Source organism: Equus przewalskii, unplaced genomic scaffold (assembly GCF_037783145.1).
Source record: "Equus przewalskii isolate Varuska unplaced genomic scaffold, EquPr2 ChrUn-13, whole genome shotgun sequence".
Lineage (NCBI taxonomy): Eukaryota > Metazoa > Chordata > Mammalia > Perissodactyla > Equidae > Equus > Equus przewalskii.
In genome coordinates, this window is record NW_027228750.1 from 9,976,837 (window position 1) to 10,000,000 (window position 23,164).

The window sequence follows — 23,164 nt, forward strand, 5'->3', positions numbered from 1 at the left end:
CAAGTGCGCACGGGACATTCTCAAGGATAGACCATATGTTGGGAAACTAGGCAAGCCTCAATAAATTTAAGAAAATTGAAATAATAACAAGCATCTTTTCCAATCATAATGCTGTAGAGCTAGAAATTAATTACAAGAAAACTGAGAAAGGGACAAAGATGTGGAGACTAAACAGCATGTTATTGAACAAGCAATGGATCATTGAAGAAATTAAAGGAGAAATCAAAAAATATCTGGAGACAAATGAAAATGAAAACATAGCATACCAACTCATATGGGATGTAGCAAAAGCTGTATTAAGAGGAAAATTTATCGCAATACAGGCATACTTTTACAAACAGGAAATTCCCAAATAAGCAATCTCAAATTACACCTAACTGAATTAGAAAAAGAAGAACAAACAAAGCCCAAATTCAGCAGAAGGAGAGAAATAATAAAAATCAGAGCAGAAATAAATGCTATTGAAACAAGAAAGGTGGTAGAAAGGATCAGTGAAACAAAGAGCTGGTTCTTTGAGACGATAAATAAAATTGACAAACCCATAGCCAGACTTGCAAAGAAAAACAGAGAGAAAGCTCAGATAAACAAAATCAGAAATGAAAGAGGAGAAATAACAACAGACTCCACAGAAATACAACGGATTATAAGACAATACTACGAAAAACCATATGCCAACAAAATGGATTATCTAGAGGAAATGGATAAATTCTTAGACTCTCTTACAACCTCCCAAAGCTGAATCAAGAAGAAACAGACAATCTGAATAGACCAATCACAAGGAAAGAGATTGAAACAGTAATCAAAAGCATCCCAAAGAATAAAACCCCAGGACCAGATGGCTTCCCTGGAGAATTCTACCAAACTTTCAGAGAGGATTTAATACCTTTCCTTCTCAAGCTATTCCAAAAAATTAGGGAGGATGGAACACTTCCTAACACATTCTATGAGGCCAACATCACTGATAGCAAAGCCTGGCAAGGACAGCACAAAAAAAGAAACTACAGGCCAATATCACTGATGAACATGGATGCAAAAATCCTCAACAAAATTTTGGCAACCCGAATTCAGCAATTCATCAAAAGGATCATACATCATGATCAAGTGGGATTTATACCAGGGACACAGGGATGGTTCAACATCCGCAAATCAATCAATGTGATACACCATGCCAACAAATTGAAGAATAAAAACCACATGATCATCTCAATAGATGCAAAGAAAGCATTTGACAAGATCCAACAGCCAGTTATGATAAAAACTCTTAACAAACCGGGGATAGAAGAAAATCACCTCAACATAGTAAAGGCCATATATGACAAATACACAGCCAACATCATACTCACTGGGCAAAAACTGAATGCCATCCCTCTGAGAACAGTAACAAGACAAGCGTGCCAATTATCACCACTCTTACTCAACATAGTACTGGACGTTTTGGCCAGAGCAATTAGGCAAGAGAAAAGAATAAAAAGGAATCCAAGTAGGGAGTGAAGAAGTGAAAGTCTTGCTGTTTGCAGACGACATGATCTTATATATAGAAAACCCCAAAGAATCTATCAGAAAACTAATAGAAGTTATTAACAACTACAGTAAAGTTGCAGGGTACAGAATCAACTTACAAAAATCAGTTGCTTTTCTATACTCCAATAACAAACTTACAGAAAGAGAACTCAAGAATACAATTCCATTTGTAATTGCAACTAAAAGAATAAAGTACCTAGGAGTAAATTTAACCAAGGAGGTGAAGGACTTATACAATGAAGACAATAAGACATTGCTGAAAGAAATTGATAATGATATAAAGAGATGGAAAGAGATTCCATGCTCATGGATTGGAAGAATGAACATAGTTAAAATGTCCATACTACCCAGCGCAGTCTACAGATTCAGTGCAATCCTAATCAGAATCCAAATGATATTCTTCACAGAAATAGAGCAAAGAATCCTAAAATTCATATGGGGCAGCCAAAGACCCCCGAATTGCTAAGGCAATCCTGAGAAAAAAGAACAAAGCTGGAGGTATCACAATCCCTGACTTCAAAATGTACTACAAAGCCATAGTGATCCAGATGGCATGGAGCTGGTACAAAAACAGGCACACAGATCAGTGGAACACAACTGAAAGCCCAGAAGTAAAACTGCACATCTGTGGACAGCTAGTCTTTGACAGAGGTGCCAAGAACATAGAATGGAGAAAAAATAGTCTCTTCAATAAATGGTGTTGGGAAAACTGGACAGCCACATGCAAAAGAATGAAGGTAGACCATTATCTCATGCCATACACAAAAATAAACTCAAAATGGATCAAAGACTTGAAGATAAGTCCTGAAGCCATAAAACTCCTGGAAGATAATATAGGTAATATACTCTTTGACATTGAACTAAAAAGCATCTTTTCAAATACCATGTTTTCTCAGACACGGGAAACAGAAGAAAATCTAAACAAGTGGGAGTTCATCAGACTAAAGAGGCTAAAGCAACTAGAATGAAAACAAAGAGACAGCCCACCAAGTGGGAGAAAATATTTGCAAATCATATATCTGACAAGGGGTTAATCTCCATAATATGTAAGAAACTCACACAACTGAATGATAAAAACAACCACCCCATCAAGAAGTGGGCAGAGGATATGAACATACCTTTTTCCAAAGAAGACATACAGATGGCCAAGAAACACATGAAAAGATGTTCAACATCACTAATCATCAGGGAAATGCAAATCAAAACTACACTAGGATCCCACCTTATGCCTGTTGAAATGGCTATAATCCCTAAGACTAAAAACAACAAATGTTGGAGAGAGTGTGGAGAAAAGGGAACCCTCATACACTGCTGGTGGAAACGCAAACTGGTACAGCCACTGTGGAAAACAATATGGAGATTCCTCAGAAAACTAAAAATAGAACTACTGTACGACCCAGCTATCCTACTACTGGATATCTACCCAAACAACTTGAAATCAACAATCCAAAGTAACATATGCACCCCTTTGTTCATTGCAGCACTATTCACAATAGCCAAGACGTGGAAACAATCCAAGTGCCCATCGACTGATGATTGGATAAAGAAGATGTGGTATATATATATACAATGGAATACTACTCAGCCATTAAAAAAGACAAATTCATCCCATTTGCAATAACGTGGAAGGACCTGGAGGGAATTATGCTAAGCAAAATAAGCTGGACTGAAAAAGACAAGTGCTAGATGATTTCACTCATATGTGGAATATAAACAAACACATGGACAAAGAAAACAGTTCACTGGTTACCAGGGGAAGGGGAGTGAGGGTAGGCACAGGGGGTGAAGGGGAGCACTTATGTGGTGACTGTCAAGAAATAATGTACAACTGAAATCTCACATTGATGTAAACACTTATGAACTCAATAAAAAAAATGTTCATCAATGACTGCTTTTTTTTATGCGTACTGATGATTTGCGTTATTACATGACAGTTTGGTCTTTCTCATTTTACATTTTTTTATATAAATATCTGCATTTACTCCTATAAAAGAAAAAAGAATTTCTCTTATTTGTATTAACTGGTTAATAAATGTAAAAAGTTTATAGTGATTTTGTTAACCTGAACTCACACTAATAAAGATAGTTATAAATGTCATGCATGTTCTTGGGATCCCAGATTTTGCTGCTTTTTGAGGTCCCTTTTTTTCTTATTTGTACTGCTGCAAATTTTAGGCAATCTGAAAACTGTGTCAGCAAATGGAAAGTCATAAACTGAATCATAAAATAGACAGTCGCTCCTCGTTATGGTGGATTCTGTATTTGCGAATTTGCCTACTCACTAAACTTTATTTGTAACCCCAAAATCAATACTCGTGGTGCTTCTGTGGTCACTGTTGGATATGCGCAGAGCAGCAGAATATTTGAGTTGTATGATAAGCCCATTCTCAGCTGAGGTCAAACAAGGCCACATTCTGCCTTGTTTCAGTTCTCATACTATAAACAAGTACTTTTTCCTGGTCTGTTTAGTGCTACATTTTTTGTGCTTTCTTTTTTTTTTTTTTGGTGGTTTTGCTGTTTATATAGCTCCCAAGTATAGTGCTGTCTAGTGTTCCTAAGCACAAGAAAGCTGTGATGTGCGTTACAGAGAAAATTCCCTTGCTAGTTAAGCTTGGTTCAGGCGTGAGTTACAGTGCCGTTGGCCATGAGTTCAGTGTTAATGAATCAACAATATATATTAAGATGTCTTTAAATGGAAGCAGGTGTTCAAGGTGACTTTATAGAACATAACTATTGTAGATAGCGAGAATCAACTGGATTTTTAGTAAAATGTACTTGCATGGAGTTTTATAATTTTTGAAATGTTTTTCACACATGTATTATCTTTGATTTTCATGTTGGCCTATGAGACAGACAAGTAGATATTATTACTCATATTTTATAGGTGTGAAATACTGTAAACTAATTGTATATCATTTCCAAATTAGCTTTTGTCTTAAAATATTTCACTGAGTAATATAACAATAAAATTCCTTTTCTGTTTTTTTCTCTTTTTGCAAATTTAATTCAGCCTGATGAAAACAAAGGTGACATGCATTATGATGCCGAGATTATACTTAAAAGACAAACCTTGTTAGAAATACAGAAGTTTCTCAATGGAGAGGATTGGAAACCAGGAGCCTTGGATGATGCCCTAAGTGATATTTTAGTTAATTTTAAGTTTCATGATTTCGAAGCATGGAAGTGGCGATTTAAAGATGCCTTTGGAGTGGATCCATATAATGTGTTGATGGTAAGATGGGATGAGGTGGACAGATTAACAGTTTCTTTTTTAGATACTTTTAAAACTCCACCATAATTAGGGTAAGAACTTGTACTAAGTCACTGGTACTGCATTGAACGTGCAGGAAAATGCTACACGTGATTCTGCGTATTTGAGTTCAGTTCTTTTGGTGTTGCTAACAATGAGCGTTTTCTGGTGGGGAGAACGGCTTGGCAGTGACCCTGCTTTCTCTTCTCTCTGTTTTTGAGGTGCTTCTGTGTCTGCTCTGCATCGTGATATTAGTAGCTACCGAGCTGTGGACGTATGTTCGTTGGTACACTCAGTTGAAACGTGTTTTTGTCATCAGTTTTGTCTTCAGTTTGGGATGGAATTGGATGTATTTATATAAGGTATTAAATAGGTGGAAGGTTTTAAAATTTAAAAATGTTTTATAATAAGACTGTCATCCATTTGGAGCTAGTATGTAATCTTGCCTCAGGTGAGGATGGGAGGCAGTGATTGGAGATGGTTGGGGGAGGAAAATGGCAACTTCTCAGGTGTACCTGGTTTTTTGGGTCCTTGACCAGTTAGTGAGGAAAAAAGTGCAGTCCTAGTTTTCATAACCCAGTTCCTGATGGGTGGCATCTGGACAGCTAAAACAGAATAGAGCTAGGTAGACACATTTAAAAATTCTTATGTAGGTAATTTGGGGTATGACCCTCTATTCTTTGGTAGAAATGATACTAAAATATCATTTAAAAAATTGAGGTTATTTTCTTAATATAAGTGAATATAAAAGTTCATGGTAGAGAATTTAGAAAAGACAGAAAGATACAGAGAAATCTAGTTTTTTAAAATCACCTATAATTTTATCACCTGGAGATAATCATTGTCAATATTTTGAGGTATTTATTTCCAATCTTGTTTCTGAATTTGATTTCTTGCAAAATTGGGATCATGCTATATATAGAAATTCAAAGAAAGCACTACTGTTCCTGTCAAAACAGCATAATCGTTGAAGGAAAATTTTAGATCTTTCTAGCAAGGTCAGAGTCTATTAGCCAACTGTTTTCATTGAATTCATCTGATTAAATCATTATGATATTTCATTAACCTTTTCTCTAAGTTCTATAGCTTCTAGAACTACTTATTTATAAATTGGAGGAAAGGATGTTGTTTGGTTGAATATTGTTATCTTAATGCTTTCTCCTGAGGCTTCGATTTCTAAAGCTAAATTATCTTTATATTGGTCATTTGTGCTGAAAACCATCCAAAGCAAAACACCATTTTGTCATGAATTGTAAAAGAAAATGAGTAGTCATTTAATATGTATAGCTATATTTGGGGGCATGGGATGAACTATATTTGAACTAATTTTTAAAACAATCTTGTTAGGAAAAAGGTTTTCCTTCCTCATAATTACTTACAAACAAGACAATTGTAGTTGGTGCTTTATCCTTACTTGTTGCATTAAGACTGTGCTTTGCCATGAGCTGAAAAGAGCTACTCTTAAAAAATAATTTTTTTTTTTCTATTAAAAATTGGCAAACAATCTGGTTTGGATGAATGGGGAAGATACACTTTGAATGTGGGTTTTTGGACGTGTTGGCATAATGGCCATCGTTAGTAGCCTTTGATGTTCCCTTCTGGTCTTGGTCAGGTAGCCTTCGCACAGCATCAGGCCGAAGTTGCCAAGATGAAGCCATTAGACAATGTGTGTGTTGAGAAGATGGACTGGACTGGAAGTATCTGGGGTAAGGTGTTGGTTCACTTGGCCTTATTTTAAGTAGAATTTCTGAGAATGAGAAGACATATTCATAATTACAAAAAAATGATAAAATGCCAGAAAGAGGATTTCCATGACTGACTCTTTAGTTTCAGAAGAACGTGCAAGAAGAGACTTAGTTTCAGACCAGTGACTTGTGTGTTCATGTAATAGCAATGCCACAGGGAAGGAGGAGAAGCTGCATACATGCTGTCTGACGTTACTTGTCTCCTCCTTTAGACTGAAGGAGCCTGTGCCCACTTGTGTTCATTTAGTTCTTAGCACAATGCTTAGTGCATTCTGGGTCCTCAACAGAAGTTTATTAGAGAAGGGAATCAATGTATATAGGAATTAATATGCATCTTAGATTTAATCTCCTTATATTGACTTATGAAATCTTATATTCTAGCTTTACTATACTATTTTTTTTACTAAGGGGAAAATTATTTTACTTTCATTTTTTCTTACAGATTTTTAAACATTCTCACTGATATTGACTGCCTTTAGTTATGTATATGTAGCAATGAGAATGGTTTAATGTTCAAAGCCACTTCATAAATGCAAGTCTGTAATGACTGACCCAGAATAGAGTCTCAGCAGATTCTACGAATCAAAGTGTCCACAGTTAATGTTTCTTAAAAAGTTGTGGGAATGAAATCAATCCAGCTTTGTTTCCTTGCTTCAGGGGCCAACTAAATGCCTCCTCTAGCTCAGACTCGTACATCATGAATATAAGCCTGATTTTAAAAAATTGGGAGAATTAATGTTCTACTTTATTTTGTGAAATAAATAAATAAGTGACTTTTTAAATTGAAAGTTTATTGAGATAATTGTAGATTCACAGGTAGTTGTAAGAAATAATACAGTGAGATCCTGTGTACCCTGTCCATTTCCCCCAATGGAAACCCCTTGAACAACTATAATAGTACGATGTTACTGCCAGCATGTTGACTTTGATACAATCCACCAATCTTATTCCGATCTCCCAAGTTTTACTTGGATTCATTTGTGTGTGTAAAGAACTGCTTTTAATCATCTGCCTTTTAGAAATCTTCATAAAATATATTTTATCTACGTAAGGCTTGTATAATTTGAATGAATTTTTTAAATAAACATTTTGGACATTAGATGAAAATTTTAAAAATCACCATGAGAAGGAGTCTATTTGTAAAACATTGTAAAATTGGAGGAGGAGGAGAGTTAAAACCAAAATATTGTCTTATTTGGGAATGAAATGTTGTTTTTTTTTTAATGACTCAGTGTTTTGTCTGTTTCTCTAAATAGAATGGTTTAGAAGTTCATGGACCTATAAGGATGACCCCTGCCAAAAATACTATGAGCTCTTATTAGTCAACCCTATTTTGTTGGTCCCACCAACAAAGGTATAGAATATATTTTGTAAAAATTACGTATATAAAAGTAAGTAAAAAGCTCTTGTATCTATTAAAAATTGTTGTTTTAGTCATTTTGCTAATAGTAAACCTTTGTTCTAGAAAAATACTTCTGGTACACAGTGATTTTCACATTAAACGCATCTGACAACATTTAAATTTATGTAACATAATCTTGGCCTTGGTGCACAGTGAATTTTGGCTCATTGTAAGTGCCTCAGTCCTTTGAGGAAAAAGTTAAGTTGCTTGCTTTTTTGTTTTAGGCACTGGCCGTTACATTCACCAACTTTGTGACGGAGCCGCTGAAGTACATTGGAAAAGGGTCTGGTGAGTTTATTAGAGCGCTCATGAAGGAGATCCCAGTGATCCTGCACGTTCCGGTGCTGATAACTGTGGCGTTAGCTGTCCTGGTGAGTAGACAGCACCAGTAACAATTACAGGACTGACAGAAAAGAGACAATTCTAAAATGATTAGGCTGCTTTGATTGGATGTTATAAATCAGGCTAAATCATGCTTAATGGTATGAAAAGATTTTTAAGTGATAGAAATTTATTTATACTTACATGTGTATTCCTCTGAGCAAGGAAGTGGTTCTCAAGTTTGATTGTGGATGTCAAAGCAGTGATTTAGAATAATAACCTCTTTTTAAATTTATTCTTTAAGCTTGGTAAATTAATACACATGAGATCAATTGTTTATATCATCTTTGAGAAAGGGGCCCTTCTTATTTCACTCTGAGTTTTTGCACCACTGAGAAGGAAGCACCATTTGGTTTAACACAGAATCAGAAAGAGATGTGGAAGAAGGTAGGTGTATTGAGAAACAGTTTGGGGATCCAGCAGCAGACATCTAAGAAAAAATATTACTCATCATTCATCTACAGTCTCTTCAGCTTTTTTGTTGTTGATTTTCAGCCCTCACCCAAATATAGCAGCTGTCACGTAAAACAACATGTAAAGAACTCGTGTGTGCCATGGGAGATTATTAAAGTATTGTCTTCCCTAAGGATACAAAATTCACCATGCCCTATTCACTTGGGAATTATTATTGCTTTGCTTTTGTTTTTTGGCTTATGATTACAGGATTTAGTAGTTTAGAGGTATGGTTTTGTTAGTTTCTGCAACTGAAATTAAAAGCAAAAACCCCATCATCTCTTGTTCCTTCATGTGCTGCCTAAGAAAAGGCGTTTTGCTGCTTCTGTCTTCAAACAGTAGTATCTCTAAGGCAGGGATTCTCCCCCTTTTTGTTCTCAGGACCCTTTTGCATTCTTAAGAATTGAAGCCCACAAAGAGCACTTGTTTATAGGGGTTTTATTTATTGATATTTACTATTGTTAGGAATTTAAAATTCAGAAATATCTAAAATGCAAGTATACCCAAGCACACAGCCCGTGAGCCATCAGAGTGAGGAAGTCATTCTAGCCCCGGAAGACTCCACTGTACACGCAGAGTGAAGAGTGAAAAAGACTGATGTCTTTGTACTATGACAAGTTTGGACTTCACAGGTCCTTGAAAGAGTCTCAGGGATTCCCCCAGGGCTCCCTGGGCCACACTTGGAGAACTGCTGCCTAGTTTTTCCCGTGGAATGTGACTCAAAGCCTCTTGAATTTTAGCTGTAGCTAAAGCCAAGTTTGTGTTTGAAAAAAAAAAACTAACTTATAGGAGAATGTTTACATGAGGTACAACTTTGAATAATTTTCAGCATTTACCTTATATGATCCATGTGGATATAGACAACATATGAGCAATTATCAATTAATACCTTCCAATTTAAATTTCTAGGCTTTAGCCAAATTGCCATATTATATAATTCAATCAAAATGTATCCAGCTGATTGAAATGTCTACTCAATACCTAGTGATTTCTCAAATTTTATTGGCTACTCTGGTCCTTATTTATCTAAAGAAGAGATCTCTAATGAAAAACCAGTGAAATTAATATGTTTATGCGTATAAATGCCACAAGTTAAATTACATAATTTTGTTAGCACCCTGAGTGAAACACCTCATAATTTCATTTTAAGTCAGCCATTAAAGTACTCAGGAATATGTGTGTCTTTTCCTTCTAGAGTTTCTGCTATGGTACTGGAAAATCACTTAGTATGCTGAGACCTTTAGGTGGTCCTGAAAGAGAACCGCCCCGGCCACTTCAGCCAGATGATAAGAGACCCCTTGGTGGAGCAGGTGATGCAGATTTCTATTATAGAGGCCCTTATGACAGAACATATGAGGGTAGAAGAGATGTTTTGAGAGAGAGAGATGTTGACTTGAGACTTCAGACTGGCAATAAGAACCCTGAAGTACTCCGGGCCTGTGACTTACCAGACGCAGAGGTGAGAGAGCATCCCAAGGTGGTACCCAGTGTAAGTCACCAACTGTTTATTTTGCTGTCTCTTCATACTAGGCCTAAGTGCTTCCTGTAAGCTTTTGATTAAGTGTTTTTACTCTGACTTTGACTCTTCACAGTTAATTATATCATTAATAATATAATTATTCAATACTCTCTCTGCTCCTTTCTGGTCAGAAGTTAGTCCAGCCTCCTCAGAAGAAAAAAAATGAGATTTAATTTTTATGTTAAAAAGAACTTACCAGTGGTTTGCTAGAACAGATGGTTAACTCATGAAATTTCATAGGAAACCAACAAGTGAGCACGACTGAAATGTCTGCCTTTGGAGAGAGAGAGAAGATTCCTCACTGAAGCCCAGGAGCCCTCGGGAACCCCAGGGGAGCCCTGAAGGCTGAGCTGGGTGGAAGAGTGGGCTGGGGAGGGATCAAAACCTTCGCTTTCCTGAATCTTTTATATCATTGGCTGGCTAGTCTGTCCTTTTTAACTGCGGAATGGTGAGGTGTTTTTCCGCCATGATTGGCCATTTCTGTTTGAGAGGAATTTGTATTGTCATTTGCAAAGTTTAAGTTACAACTATAAACCTTTGAGAAATAGTTGTGAGCACAGTAGAATCTAGGACAGTATAGAATCCCTCCCCATGGAGCTCCCGTTAAGGAGAATAAGCGTGTCTGCATGCACTAGAAAACTTCAAGACGTTCCTTTCCTTTCAGCCCTTAGAGTTAATGGTTATCTGTTCATGGTTATCACATCTCAGAGATCCTCCAGTGACTTCTCATCTCGCTTGAAGGGAAAGCCAGAGTTATGCCCGTGGCCTAGGGCTTCCTTGATCTGCCCACGCCCCTCTCCCTTACTGCACTGATGTCTTCTCCTGCTCTCCCTCCACACTCATTCTCTGCTTTAGCCACAAGAGGCTCCTGACTATTCCTTGAACTCAGAGCCTTTGTACTTGCTGTTCACTATCTAGGATGCTGTTCCCCTACACATTCATATGGTTCATTCCTCCATCTCATTTCTCCAAGTCTTTACTCACGTCATTCCTCCATCTCATTTCTCCAAGTCTTTACTCACGGATCACCTTTCAGACCACCCTGGTTTGAATAGCAGTCTGACCCCACCACCCCCATCCCACTTCCAACATGATACTTTGTTAGTTTGTTTGTTGCCTGATTGTCTCCCAACCTGAATGTAAATTCCAGGGAGGATGTAGGGGTGTTTGTCTGTTTTGTTCCTGCTGTATCCCTAGCACCTGGAACTTCACACCTGCTCAATAAATTATTGTTGAATGGAGGATTCTCACAAGGCAAGAGGAGTTACACATACTGGTCACCAATCCTCTTGACCTTCCTAAGCTGGGTCACTAGACCACCTAGCATATCCTAAGTGTGCCCCTCCTCCATGTACAGTTCTGAGGCTTAATGACATTTATATTACAGTGCAGAGCTAGAACCAGGATTTGAAAGAGTTCAGCATTTGCTACAATAGATCTGCATAGGAACTTGTTAAACATGTTTGATTACTGAACCTTCACATTACATTAAACAATTAAAACAAAATGTAATTCTCTTTTGGATACAAAGCCTAAAGACATTGGTGGAATCCCAGAAGAAAGCAGTACTAAAAGCAGCCAGTTGACTAAGCCTGTCTCTGGCCAAGAGGTGTCAGAGAGTGTGGAAGGTTCACCGGCAGTGGAAAAGGCCCAGCTCAGGACTGATGCCAGAGGCAGCCCAGAGGAAGGCAGCGCTTCCAGCCCAGCAAGCACTGCGGTGGGAGCATGCGGAAAGGATCGGGATGGCGGCCCATGTGGCTAGAGGAACACAGACTTGGACCACAGCTCTGAGGTCATCTTTGAGTTTTGTAAAGTATACTCTTCACAACTATTTACTCTTCTCTACAGAGATTCTGATATTTACTACACAGGTGCCAACTTATTAGTATTTTTACTGACAATGAGAATTAACAAACACATGTATTTCTGTTTAATCTCATCTTCCATCTGTTTAATTTCACTTTCTCTTTGATATTAAGATACATCCCATAAAGTTTTGAAGTGTTAATTTGGGAACAAGATCTCATAGGTGAACATATGGCAGACATCACTGATTCTGAATAATTAAGGAGGCCAGTTTGAATTAGAGGACATTGAAAAAGAAGTTTTATTGTTTACAGGCATATATAGGAACTAACTAACCAAAGTGTGTACTTGTGGAAGTCCTGTAATACCCACTTTAATTAACAGAATAATTAGTTGTGCACTGGATTCAAAATGTTTCCAAAAGTGGTAGGTATTCAAAAACAATGTGGGCTTTTTTTGCTGAGGGAGATTTGCCCTGAGTTTATATCTGTGCCAGTCTTCCTCTATTTTGTATGTGGGTCCCCACCACAGCATGGCCACTGATGAGTGGTGTAGGTCTGTGCCCAGGAACCAAACCCAGGCCACTGAAGTGGAGCATGCTGAACTTAACCACTATGCCACAGTGCCAGCCTCTCAAAAAACAATTTTTGAGGAAAGTCCACTATAGTCAAGAGTGCCCTCTCTTCATGCACTTCAGCATCTTAAGGCAGCCACAGAGGCTACATCACCAGCGTCAGTTTGTCTCTGTGTAGGCTGCCCACGGATCAAGTGGCTTTGTACTATCATACCGTACCTTCATCTCTCAACTCTTGGCAGCTATTACTGGGTCTGCGTTCCTATCACCCCTTTCACTTTATCTTTAGATAAGACAGAACTGAAGCCTGCCAGGGGAATTTAGATAACATAGCTTGTTAACTCAGTAATCTCAGTTTTTCGCAGTTAACAGACCTATTTTCCTTGCTACTCAGAATCCCAGCAGTTGAGACTGTTAGATGTTACTGTGTCCTTTTTATATTATAGCAAACCATACTGTCCAAGTCACACGAAGTTCTGACTTTTAGAGATCTATACATAGAGAATACTCTGATAAGGAAAACAGACTAGGGTGTTTTTCTTAACTAGACAGGTGATATAATCAACATTTTTAAATATTCTGATTTTAAAAACTATTCCTCACCGTAAATCTTTTTTAAAAAGCAGTTTATGAATCTTGCACATGTACCTGGCTGGGAAGATTTCACATTCAGGTGTCCTTTAAACCTTCACACTACAGGCTGTGTCCAGCTGCTTACTAAAAATGATACCAGTCAGGAATAATCTTAACATTTTCATGCAGGCTTTTGTTTCAGGAAAAAAGACACATTCAAAGCATCTACTTTTTGATATATTTTTTACATGAATGCAGAATACCCCTTTTTGACTCCTAGAAGCGTCACTTAGATGCCCTTAACAATTTTACATGTTAATATTAGTTTCTAGCTTAATATTGCAAACATCTTTAGTATTTCATTAGAAAGGTAATAATTTTTTCCAAAAATACAAAAGGATTTTATATAAAAATCTGTAACAGTAGGTATGTAACAAGTGAACTAATGAGAGGATGTTTGTGTTTGGAATAGATCTGTGCACATCGGTATGTATGAAGTAGTCCTCTGTGGGGGTAGACCTGTTCACACTGATCGGTGACTATGCTCCCAGGGTGGGAGTTCTCCTCTGAGCTGTGATCTGATTCTGAAGAGAAATACATGCACCAGGTGTTAAACTATGAGAGTAGGCTTATTGCTCTTTGCCTTCCTGCTTTTTCTCAGTCCCCAAATGGATCTTTAAAAAAAAAAATAAGTAAAATTTCATCTTTGTATTCTTTTATTACAGATAACCATTTGGGGATGAAATCTACTTTGACAGCTAGCAAGGCAACATGCTACTGCTGTTGAATGATCACAGCAATTCAGGGAAGACTTATTAAAGCAAACTGAACATACCAAGGCCATTTTATAACTAGAAGAGATAGGCTTGTTTATTGTCCAGCCAATATTTATCATTAAAATCAAGGATTACAGTGACATGCTTTTAGGAAAATCAGAATGGGGTAGACAGCTTTTAAAAGCAATTTTTAAATGGAATAATGTTCAATGTTTACAGGGTCTAAGGAATACCATATATACAAAATAAACATTTATTTTTACCTTACTGTAGTTTGGTATGCTGTCTTTGCTCATGGGATAATTTTCTTCCCCCTTCTCCCCAAAGCCCCAGTACGTTGTTATATATTCTAGTTTAGGTCCTTCTAGTTCGGCTACGTGGGACGCTGCCTCAGCATGGCTTGATGAGCGGTGCCATGTCTGTGCCCAGGATCTGATCCGGTGAAACCCTGGGCTGCCGAAGCGGAGAATGCTAATTTAACCTGGCCCCTCATTGGATATTCTTATAAGAAAAAGCCCCATGAAACTTAGGTGCAGTGTTTAAAAGATGCCATGCAGGACATTATACCCTATATAAATATATAAAACATAATATAATCCAAGTGTTTGTTAACTGAGTACTTTTGACAAAATTTCTGTCTGATCTTAGAACCAAGAATAATCTTTTTTAATTAAGCACTTAATGTGATTCCAGGTTGGGTACCTTCTTTTTTTAAACATTGGCCATTAGGCGAAGTGGTTCTCACTGTTTGCCAATCAAAATCACTGAAGGATTTTTAGAAAGAACAGCAGTCCAGATGCCCAGATCCCATCCGTGCAGAATCAGAAGCAACCAGCAGTGGATGAGGTGCCAGCTTGTTCCAGGTGTGGCATTTGTATTATGCAATTCAGCCTTGTAGTCCAGGCCCTGCTCTGTCCTGTCCTTGTTCTGCTTTTGCTAAACTTACTTTATGTTATGTTCTATTACGCAAACTACTTCCAGTTGCTGGGACAAGGGGGGCAAGGCTTAATGACAACTGAGGTCCTAACCTACATTGTTCATGCTTAGATTTTGTGAGTTTTCATCTGTTTTCTGTTTTCGTGGCCTAGGCTCTTCACATAACCAGATGACTCTTTTTTTGACATTAGGTCCTAAAAAGTTTTACAGCAGCATTTTGCAACAGAAGATACAATATTAAACAAAGAGCCCAAACATGCTAAAAGAAGTTTATTTCCTTAAGAGTTTCTTTTATAATGGGTTTGGCCTAAAAATGATATATTGAAAATAGATTTTCTTAGAGGGAAAAAAACCCTAGATTTTCTTACAACTACTTTATATAACTTTTTTACACAGTGGTCAAGTACATTATTTTTACTAAACAGCATAATTTCTCACGACATCCATGGTTAAGTATAAAAAAACACCATTTCAATTAAGATTTTAAAAAATTATCTCAGCAAAAGGATTAAATTCTAGTCTAGAATTCATTTAACTTCCTAATTTACAAGCACTAGGTAAAGTAATCTAGCAAGTTGCCAAAGAACAAAGTCCCAAGAAGTAACCACAAAAGTTGAGGAAGCACCTTATAAGACATCCACCGGAAACGAGTGAGTGTCCAGAGGAATGTAATTAATAGTATACTCTTAAAGGTTAAATATTTACATCATTCTAAAAACATTTTAAGTGTATTACAGTGCTATAATTTCTCCTCTTAAGGAAAAAAATAATAACATTGAATTTCCCTGCAGTGTTCTGAAAGGAAATAAGGTCGCTTTTAAAAGATATATTCATAGTAACTAGTGGTTTGCTTATTTTTTTCCTGAATTTTTAAATTCTAACAAAGTATTACTTTGCAAACAGTCCTTCAGCCCAAATTCAGTGTCTCTGTTTTGATCTCTTTGTAAAAGAACTCTCTGCTCATCCATTCTCTTCGCCTGAGACCGTAAAATAAGGCTAAAAAAGTCCTCATCTGGTACCGTCGGTCCCTTTGTGGCAGCAGGTGGTGGAGCACATCTTTGATCATCTAATCTGGACCCCTAAAAATTTATGAGAAAGAGATTAACACACAAATACTGTAGGGAAGGAGAGCACCAAGCTATGTTATGCCTGCCATTCACAACAAGAAAATGTGGCTTTAAACAAATTCCCTTTTTTGCCTCTTCTCAGAAATTTAATCTTTAGACCTGCAACCTAGTGAAATTTTTTCTTTAAAATGACTTACATAATCAGGATGTAACATGTATCTTGTAGAAGTGTAGCCATAGCTTCATGGCTTTGATAAGATTAATTAAGACCAAGGTGAACTGTCCAAGCATGACAATTCAAGATTATAATCCTGCCATAAAAGGCATCAACAAATACAATTTGCCAAATCCTTACAAATAAAATGTTATGTACAAAAATACTGTCTTAGGCCAGAGCTCAGCAAACTAATCTACTGCCAGTTTTTCTAAATAAAGTTTCATTTTCATTTCACCATGACGCTCATTTGTGACCTGTGTATGGCTGCCGGCCTGCTGCAGTGGCAGAGTTGAGCAGTTGTGACGAAGACCACAGGGCCCACAAAGCCTAAAATATTTTCTATCTGGCCCGTTACAGAAAAGTTTGCCTATCTCTGTCTTAGGCATTTAAATCTGTTAAGGAAATAATAGCCCAGACTGAATTTTGTCTTCAAGTTCTAATTTAGGATTCTTATTTTAGAAGTACATTAGAAATGTTATTGATCAAATAAAAAGTATAAGCACTTAAAAGTCTACAGTATGGTATCTGGTAACACAGCTCAGAATAAGAGGAGGAATGTGAGAGCTGACATTTGAGTGCCCACTACATTGCTAGGCACTGTGCACTTAGGTGCCCTAACATTTAACCCCACAACCCTGTGAGGGTACAGTGTATTGGCCTCCTAGTTGGCACCAACCCCTACACACGCGCCTCACTCACTCTTCATCATTTCTTCTGTCATAATTCTTGGTAATTTCATTGTTCTCCAATTCATCCAAAACTCGTGCACTTCAGTTCCTAGACCTCCTTTCTTCTGTGTTTTCATTCTTTACTGTTGCCTTATCCATGAGTTCCCATGGTAACAGGCCACACTCATTTTCATTAATTGCACCATCTTTAAAATCAGGATTTCAAACACCCCATGTTAACCACCACCTCCTATTTTTCCAGATCACATTCAACCATTTGTAAGTGTACAGTCAGTATCATTAAGTACGTTCATATTGTTGAGCACCCATCACCACCGTCCATCTCAAGAACATTTTTCATCTTGCAAAACTGAAACTCTAAACCTATTAAACAACAATGCCCATTCTCCCCTCCCTCCCACCCCTGGCAACTACCATTCTACTTTCTGTCTCTATGAATCTGACTACTCTAAGTACCTCATATGAGTGGAATCACCCAGTATTTGTCCTGTTGTGATTGCTTACTCTCAGCATAATGTCTTCAAGGTTCACCCACTTGTAGCACGTCAGAATTTCCTTTGTTTTTTTTGTTTTTTTTTTTTAGAATTTCCTTCGTTTTTAAAGCTGAAAAATATTTCATTGTATATGTGTACCACATTTTGTTTATCCATTCATCTGCTGGACACTTGGATTACTTCTACCTTTTGGCTATTGTGAATAACGCCACTATGAATATGGGTGTACAAATATCTGATCACATCCCTGCTTTCAGCTGTTTTGAGTATGTACCCAGAAGTGGGATCACTGGATCATATGGCAATTCTATTTTTAGTTTTTTGAGGAACTGCCATACTGTTTTCCATTGCAGCTGCACCACTTTACATTCCCACCTGCAGTGCACAAGGATTGCAGTTTCTCCATATTCCTTGTCGATACTTGTTATTTTGGTTTTTTTTATAGCAGCGATCCTAATAAGTGCTATAAAATGGGTGTGTGGTGGTATCTCATTGTGGTTTTGATTTGCATTTCTCTAATGATTAGTGATGTTGAGCATCTTTTCCTGTGCTTATTGGCCATTTGCATATCTTCTTTGGAGAAATGTCTATTTAGGTTCTTTGCCCGTTTTGAATCAAGTTTTTTGTTGAGTTTTCGCAGTTCTCTATATTTTGGATTAATCCTTTATCAGTTATATAATTTGCACATATTTTCTGTACGTTGCCTTTTTAGTGTATTCATAGTGTCCTTTGATGTACAAAAGCTTTAAATTTTCATGAAGTCCAATTTGTCTATTTTCTCTCTTGTTGCCTGTGCCTTTGGTGTCATAACCAGGAAATCAGTGACAAATCCAAAGTCATGAGCTTTCCCCTTATAATTTCTTGTAAAATTTTTATAGTTTTAGCTCTTACATTTAGGTCTTTGATCCATTTTGAGTTAATTTTTGTATACAGTGTTACGTAGTAAGGGTCCAACTTCATTCTTTTGCATGTGGATATACAGTTTTCCCAGCATCATTTGTTAATAAGACTACTTTTCCCATTGAATGGTCTTACACCCTTGTCAAAGTCATTTGACCATATATACAAGGATGTATTTGTGGCCTATTTTATTGTATTGGTCTATATGTCTATCATTATGCCAGTACCATAGTTTTAATTACCATAGCTTTGTAGTAAATTATGAAATCAAGAAGTGTCAGTCCTCCAACTTTGTTCTTCTTGCTGAAGATTGTTTTGGCTGTTTGGGTTCCCTTGAAATTCCATATGAATTTTAGGATAGATTTTCTCCTTCTGTAAAAAAAAGTCATTGAAATTTTGATAGGGATTCCATTGAATCTGTAGATCACTCTGGGTAGTACTGACATTTTAACAATTTTAAGTCTTCCAATCCCTGAACATGGGATGTCTTTCCATTTATTTATGTTGTTTTTAATTTCTTTCAGAAATACTTTGTAGTTTTCATTGTACAAGTCTTTCACCTCCCTGGGATACTTCACCTCCTAAATATTTTATCTTTTGATGCTATTTTAAGTGGAGTTGTTTTCTTAGTTTCCTTTTGGGGCTGTTCATTGTTAGTGTATAGAAACAGAACTTATTTTTGGATGTTGATTTTTATATCCTGTTACTCTGCTGAATTTATTTCTTAACATTTTTTTTTTTGCAAAATCTTTAGGATTTTCTACATATAAGACCCTGTCAGGGGCCAGCCCCATGGCCAAGTGGTTGGGTTCACACGCTCTGCTTTGGTGGCCCAGGGTTTTGCCGGTTTGGATCCTGGGCACGGACATGGCACTGCTCATCAAGCCATGCTGGGGCTGCATCCCGCATGGCACAACTGGAAGGACCCACAACTAAAAACAGACAACTATGTACCTGGGGGTTTTGGAGAGAAAAAGGAAAAATAAAATCTTTAAAAAAAAAAAAAAAAAAGACCCTGTCATTTCTGAACAGAGATAATTTTACTTCTTTCTTTCCAGTTTAGGTGGCTTTTCTTTTTCTTGCCTAGTTGCTTGGGCTAGAACTTCCAGTACTATGTCGAATAGAAACGGCAAAAGTGGGCATCTTTGTCTTGTTCCTAATCTTAGAGAAAAGCTTTCAGTCTTTTACCATTGAGTCTGATGATAACTGTGGGTATTTCATAAATGACTTTTATTATGTTGTGGTAGTTTCCTACTATTCTTAGTTGGTTGAGTATTCTTATAATGAAAAGTGTTGAATTTTGTCAAATGATTTTTCTGCATCGAGTTGATTGTGTGGTTTTTCTCTCTTTCATTCTATTAATGTGGAGTATTACACTGATTGACTTCCATATGTTGAACCATCCTTGCACTCCAGAAATAAATCCCACAAAGTCATGGTGTATCATCCTTTTAATATGCTGCTGGATTCTGTTTGCTAGTATTTTGCTGATGATTTTTGCATCCATGTGCAAAAAAGGCTATTAGTCTGTAGTTTCTTGTAGTGTTTCGTCTGGCTTTAGAATCAGGGCAATATTGGCCTTGTAAAATGATGTAAGAATAGGAAGTATTCTCTTCTCTTCAATTTTTGGAAGAGTTTGGGAAGGATTGGTGTTAGTTCTTCTTTAAATGTTTGGTAGAATTCACCAGTGAAGTCATTATTAAAATCACTCCCTGGCATATGCTTCTCTCCCCCTCTATCCTATTCTCCTGACAAAATACCAACCTTGATCAAATCTGTCTCCCTAAGCAGCTGGTTATGATTGGAGAAAATAGACAACTGTACTGACTGGTCTTACTTTAGTGACCATGAACTTCAAGAGAGTCCTCATCACAACTCAGCAATTCTATTATTTTCTTCTGGTCAGTAGGCTTTCAGTTCCTCAAATTCATGTTCTATTTCCTCTCTCTTTAAAATTACAATTCTCCAACCCCAGTTTCAACTAATAGCCCTACTTCTTACTTTACTGAGAAAATAAAACCAACCAGAGGAACACCTACTTACTCCCACCTCCAAATCTGTATATATATATACTGTTTTCCTTCTCACCTACACAAAAACTGTATTCTTCAATTGTCCCATACTCTCATGCATCACTGGTTCCCCTCTCTACTTGATCATTTCCATCAGCAGACATGTTATGTTAACTCCCGAAACAAGAAAAAAACCCACCTTTATCCCCCCTCCAACTAATGATTCATTTCTTTGCTTTGCTTATAAGCAAAACCCCTCCAAAGTTTTCTGTTTACTATCTCTCCTTTTATACTTCCCATGTTCTCAACCCACTCACAACTCTTTGTCCCCATCATGCCACTAAAACAGTGTCTTTCAGTTACTAATAATCTCCATGTTGCCAAATCTAGTAGCTCAGCAATCATCTTACTCAGCTTCTTAGCAGCGTTTGACACAGTTGAACATTCCTTAAAAGACTTTCTTCACTTGACTTCTACTGCACTCTGGCTGATTGCTGCTTTGCTGGCTCATCTTCCTCTCTTCAATTAGTAGATTTTGGAGTGCCCTAAGGTTTAGATTTCCTGTTTCCTTTCTATTACTTAGGTAATCTCTTCCCAGGGCTTTAATACCAGCTATATGCTGATGACTCCCAAAGTTACTTCTCTCTTGGGCTCCAGATTTTTATATCAAATTGCCTACTCAACATCTCCACTTGAACATATAATTAGATATCCCAAATTTACATATCTAAAGTAGAACTCTTGTTTTTTTCTTCCCAAACCTGTTTCTCCTCTAGTCTCTTCCATTTCACTAAAGGGTGCCATTCATTTGTTCATTATTCAAGCCAAAAAGGTAGGAGTTATCCTTGATTCTTTCTTATACTCTCCATCCAATTTATTAACATGTCTCGCCATTCAACCATTACTTCAAAATATATCCCCCTATTCTGACTACTTATCATCACTACCACCACCACACTGTCAAAGTCACCAGTATCTTTTGCCTGAATCACCACATTAGTTTCCTACTAACACTTGCCATTCTACATTCTTTCAGTAGTAGCCAGGATGATCCTTCAGAACCCTCCAATGTCTTCTATCACATTTGGAACACAAGACCTCATCGTGGCTTACAAGAGCCTATGTGATCTAGGCCCTGATTACTTCTCCATCCTCGTCTCATACCACGCTCCCCTACCCTTTATTCACTCCACACCAGTCACACTGACCATCCCGCCATTCCTTGAACCTGCTAAGCTTTTATATCAAAGAGGGGACTTGCTGTCTCTGCATGCAATGCTCTTTCACTAAATATTAACATGGCTGACTGTTTCACCTCATTCAGGTCTCTATTCAAATGTCAATCCAGAAAAGTCTTCCTCCTTAACAACCATATCTGAAACAGACACTCCTCCAACCACCACAACCAACCCTGGTTACCCACTACCCCTTTATCTTGCTTTAATTTTCATTATTTATACTATCTATCTGCACACATACACAGACACACTTATTCAGTCTCTCCCACTAAAATGTAGGATCCTTTAAAAAGCAAGTGTATCCTCAATGTCTAGAATAGCACCTGAAAAATAATGGGTATTTGATAATTTTTTGTTGAATGAATGAGAGGTAGGTACTACCATCATCATGTCACCTTTTTTTTTAATTAAGATTATGATAGTTAACAACCTTGTGAAATTACAGTTGTACATCATTATTAGTCATGTTGTAGGTACACCACTTCACCCCTAGTGCCCTCCCCCCACCTCCCCTTTCCCCTGGTAACCACCGATCAGTTCTCTTTGTCTATATGTTAACTACCACCTATGAGTGGAGTCATACAGAGTTCGTCTTTCTCTGTCTGGCTTATTGCACTCAACATAATACTCTCAAGGTCTATCCATGTTGTTGTGAATGGGACAACTTTGTGCTTTTTTATGGCTGAGTAGTATTCCATTGTATATATATAGATCATGTCACCTTTTAATGAATGAGAAAACTGAGACAGACAGAACTAGGGTCAGGCAGAGGAAATGTCTCTTTTTAGTGAAAACAAGTATTGTTTTTCTCATGGTCCTGTCCAAACCATTTGAGATACTCCTTAACCACGTTGGTTAATAACTATTAAAATAGCTAAAATATGAAAGCTATCTCAATATATACATTTCTCCCAAATGGTAAACTGTCTAGACTCTAGCCCCAGCTAGACTCTCCCCATATTAATCACTGGTTGCTCTTGATGCTATCCCCTAAAATTCAGAAGAAAGGGACTCTCTTCTAGGTTTCATCCCATATCCTGTGTAGTCTCCACCACAGCTCAGAGGGAGTCATCAGCAACATCTCACCTCACCAGCAGAAAGGAATACACAATAAGAAGCTATCACAAGGGATCTATAGTGTCTGATGGACCCCTGAACTATTAGCCTCCCCAATACAAATGAGCTCTTCCAAATTAGAATTATAAACTGCCAAAGCTCTCAACAGCATCTGAGCTATATACAGAATGAAAAAAATACACAAACATACTTGACATTTTACAAGGATGTCAAAGAAGTCTTCATCAGGTTCTTTGTTGTCATTAGTCATCAGGTGGCCAAGAACTGACTGACTGTTATTTTGTGTCAGACGAAGCCCCGGCAAATTACTGAAACTGGCCCTCTGGTCATCCAGACGGCGGCTCTGTGAACTGGCAAGAAGATCTAAAAACTCATCCGTGTTAGGGGACACCATGGAAACAGGTGGAGCTATGAATAGGGAAAAAAATCCAGAATATTACAAAAATACTTCAGCACACTTGTTAGATACATGGAGTTCCTTTCTGCCTTGTTCAGTCCGAACATGAGCCCTGCCCTCTTGCTCTAGCTCTTCAC

At 37.4% G+C, this 23,164-nt stretch overlaps 2 protein-coding genes across 26 annotated transcripts in view; one reads left to right on the plus strand and one right to left on the minus strand.

The window, feature by feature from the left end:
* CLCC1 (chloride channel CLIC like 1) overlaps positions 1-19,314 on the plus strand; it is a 35,498-nt gene extending 16,184 nt beyond the window's left edge. For 2 of the 22 annotated variants that reach the window (XR_011536738.1, XR_011536737.1), the window contains 9 exons: positions 4,532-4,753; positions 4,993-5,133; positions 6,384-6,477; positions 7,773-7,870; positions 8,143-8,289; positions 9,948-10,241; positions 11,803-12,063; positions 14,694-14,863; positions 19,058-19,314. Coding sequence is in view for 16 of the 22 variants with exons in the window: in XM_070607839.1 (XP_070463940.1) it covers positions 4,532-4,753; positions 4,993-5,133; positions 6,384-6,477; positions 7,773-7,870; positions 8,143-8,289; positions 9,948-10,241; positions 11,803-12,033 (1,227 nt within the window). In the remaining 6 variants the exon portion in view is untranslated. Of the gene's footprint in view, positions 1-4,531; positions 4,754-4,992; positions 5,134-6,383; positions 6,478-7,772; positions 7,871-8,142; positions 8,290-9,947; positions 10,242-11,802; positions 14,268-14,693 lie in introns of those variants that run through there. The other 20 variants (XR_011536741.1, XR_011536740.1, XM_070607839.1 and 17 more) reach the window with 13 other exon arrangements.
* The window catches only part of GPSM2 (G protein signaling modulator 2), a 47,410-nt gene continuing 39,437 nt past the window's right edge, over positions 15,192-23,164 (minus strand). For 2 of the 4 annotated variants that reach the window (XM_070607828.1, XM_070607829.1), the window contains 3 exons: positions 22,821-23,038; positions 18,546-18,675; positions 15,192-16,015 (listed from right to left, as the gene is read on the minus strand). In XM_070607828.1, the coding sequence (XP_070463929.1) occupies positions 18,571-18,675; positions 22,821-23,038 (323 nt within the window). In that variant the 3' untranslated portion in view covers positions 15,192-16,015; positions 18,546-18,570. The remainder of the gene's footprint in view (positions 16,016-18,545; positions 18,676-22,820; positions 23,039-23,164) is intronic. The other 2 variants (XM_070607830.1, XM_070607827.1) reach the window with 1 other exon arrangement.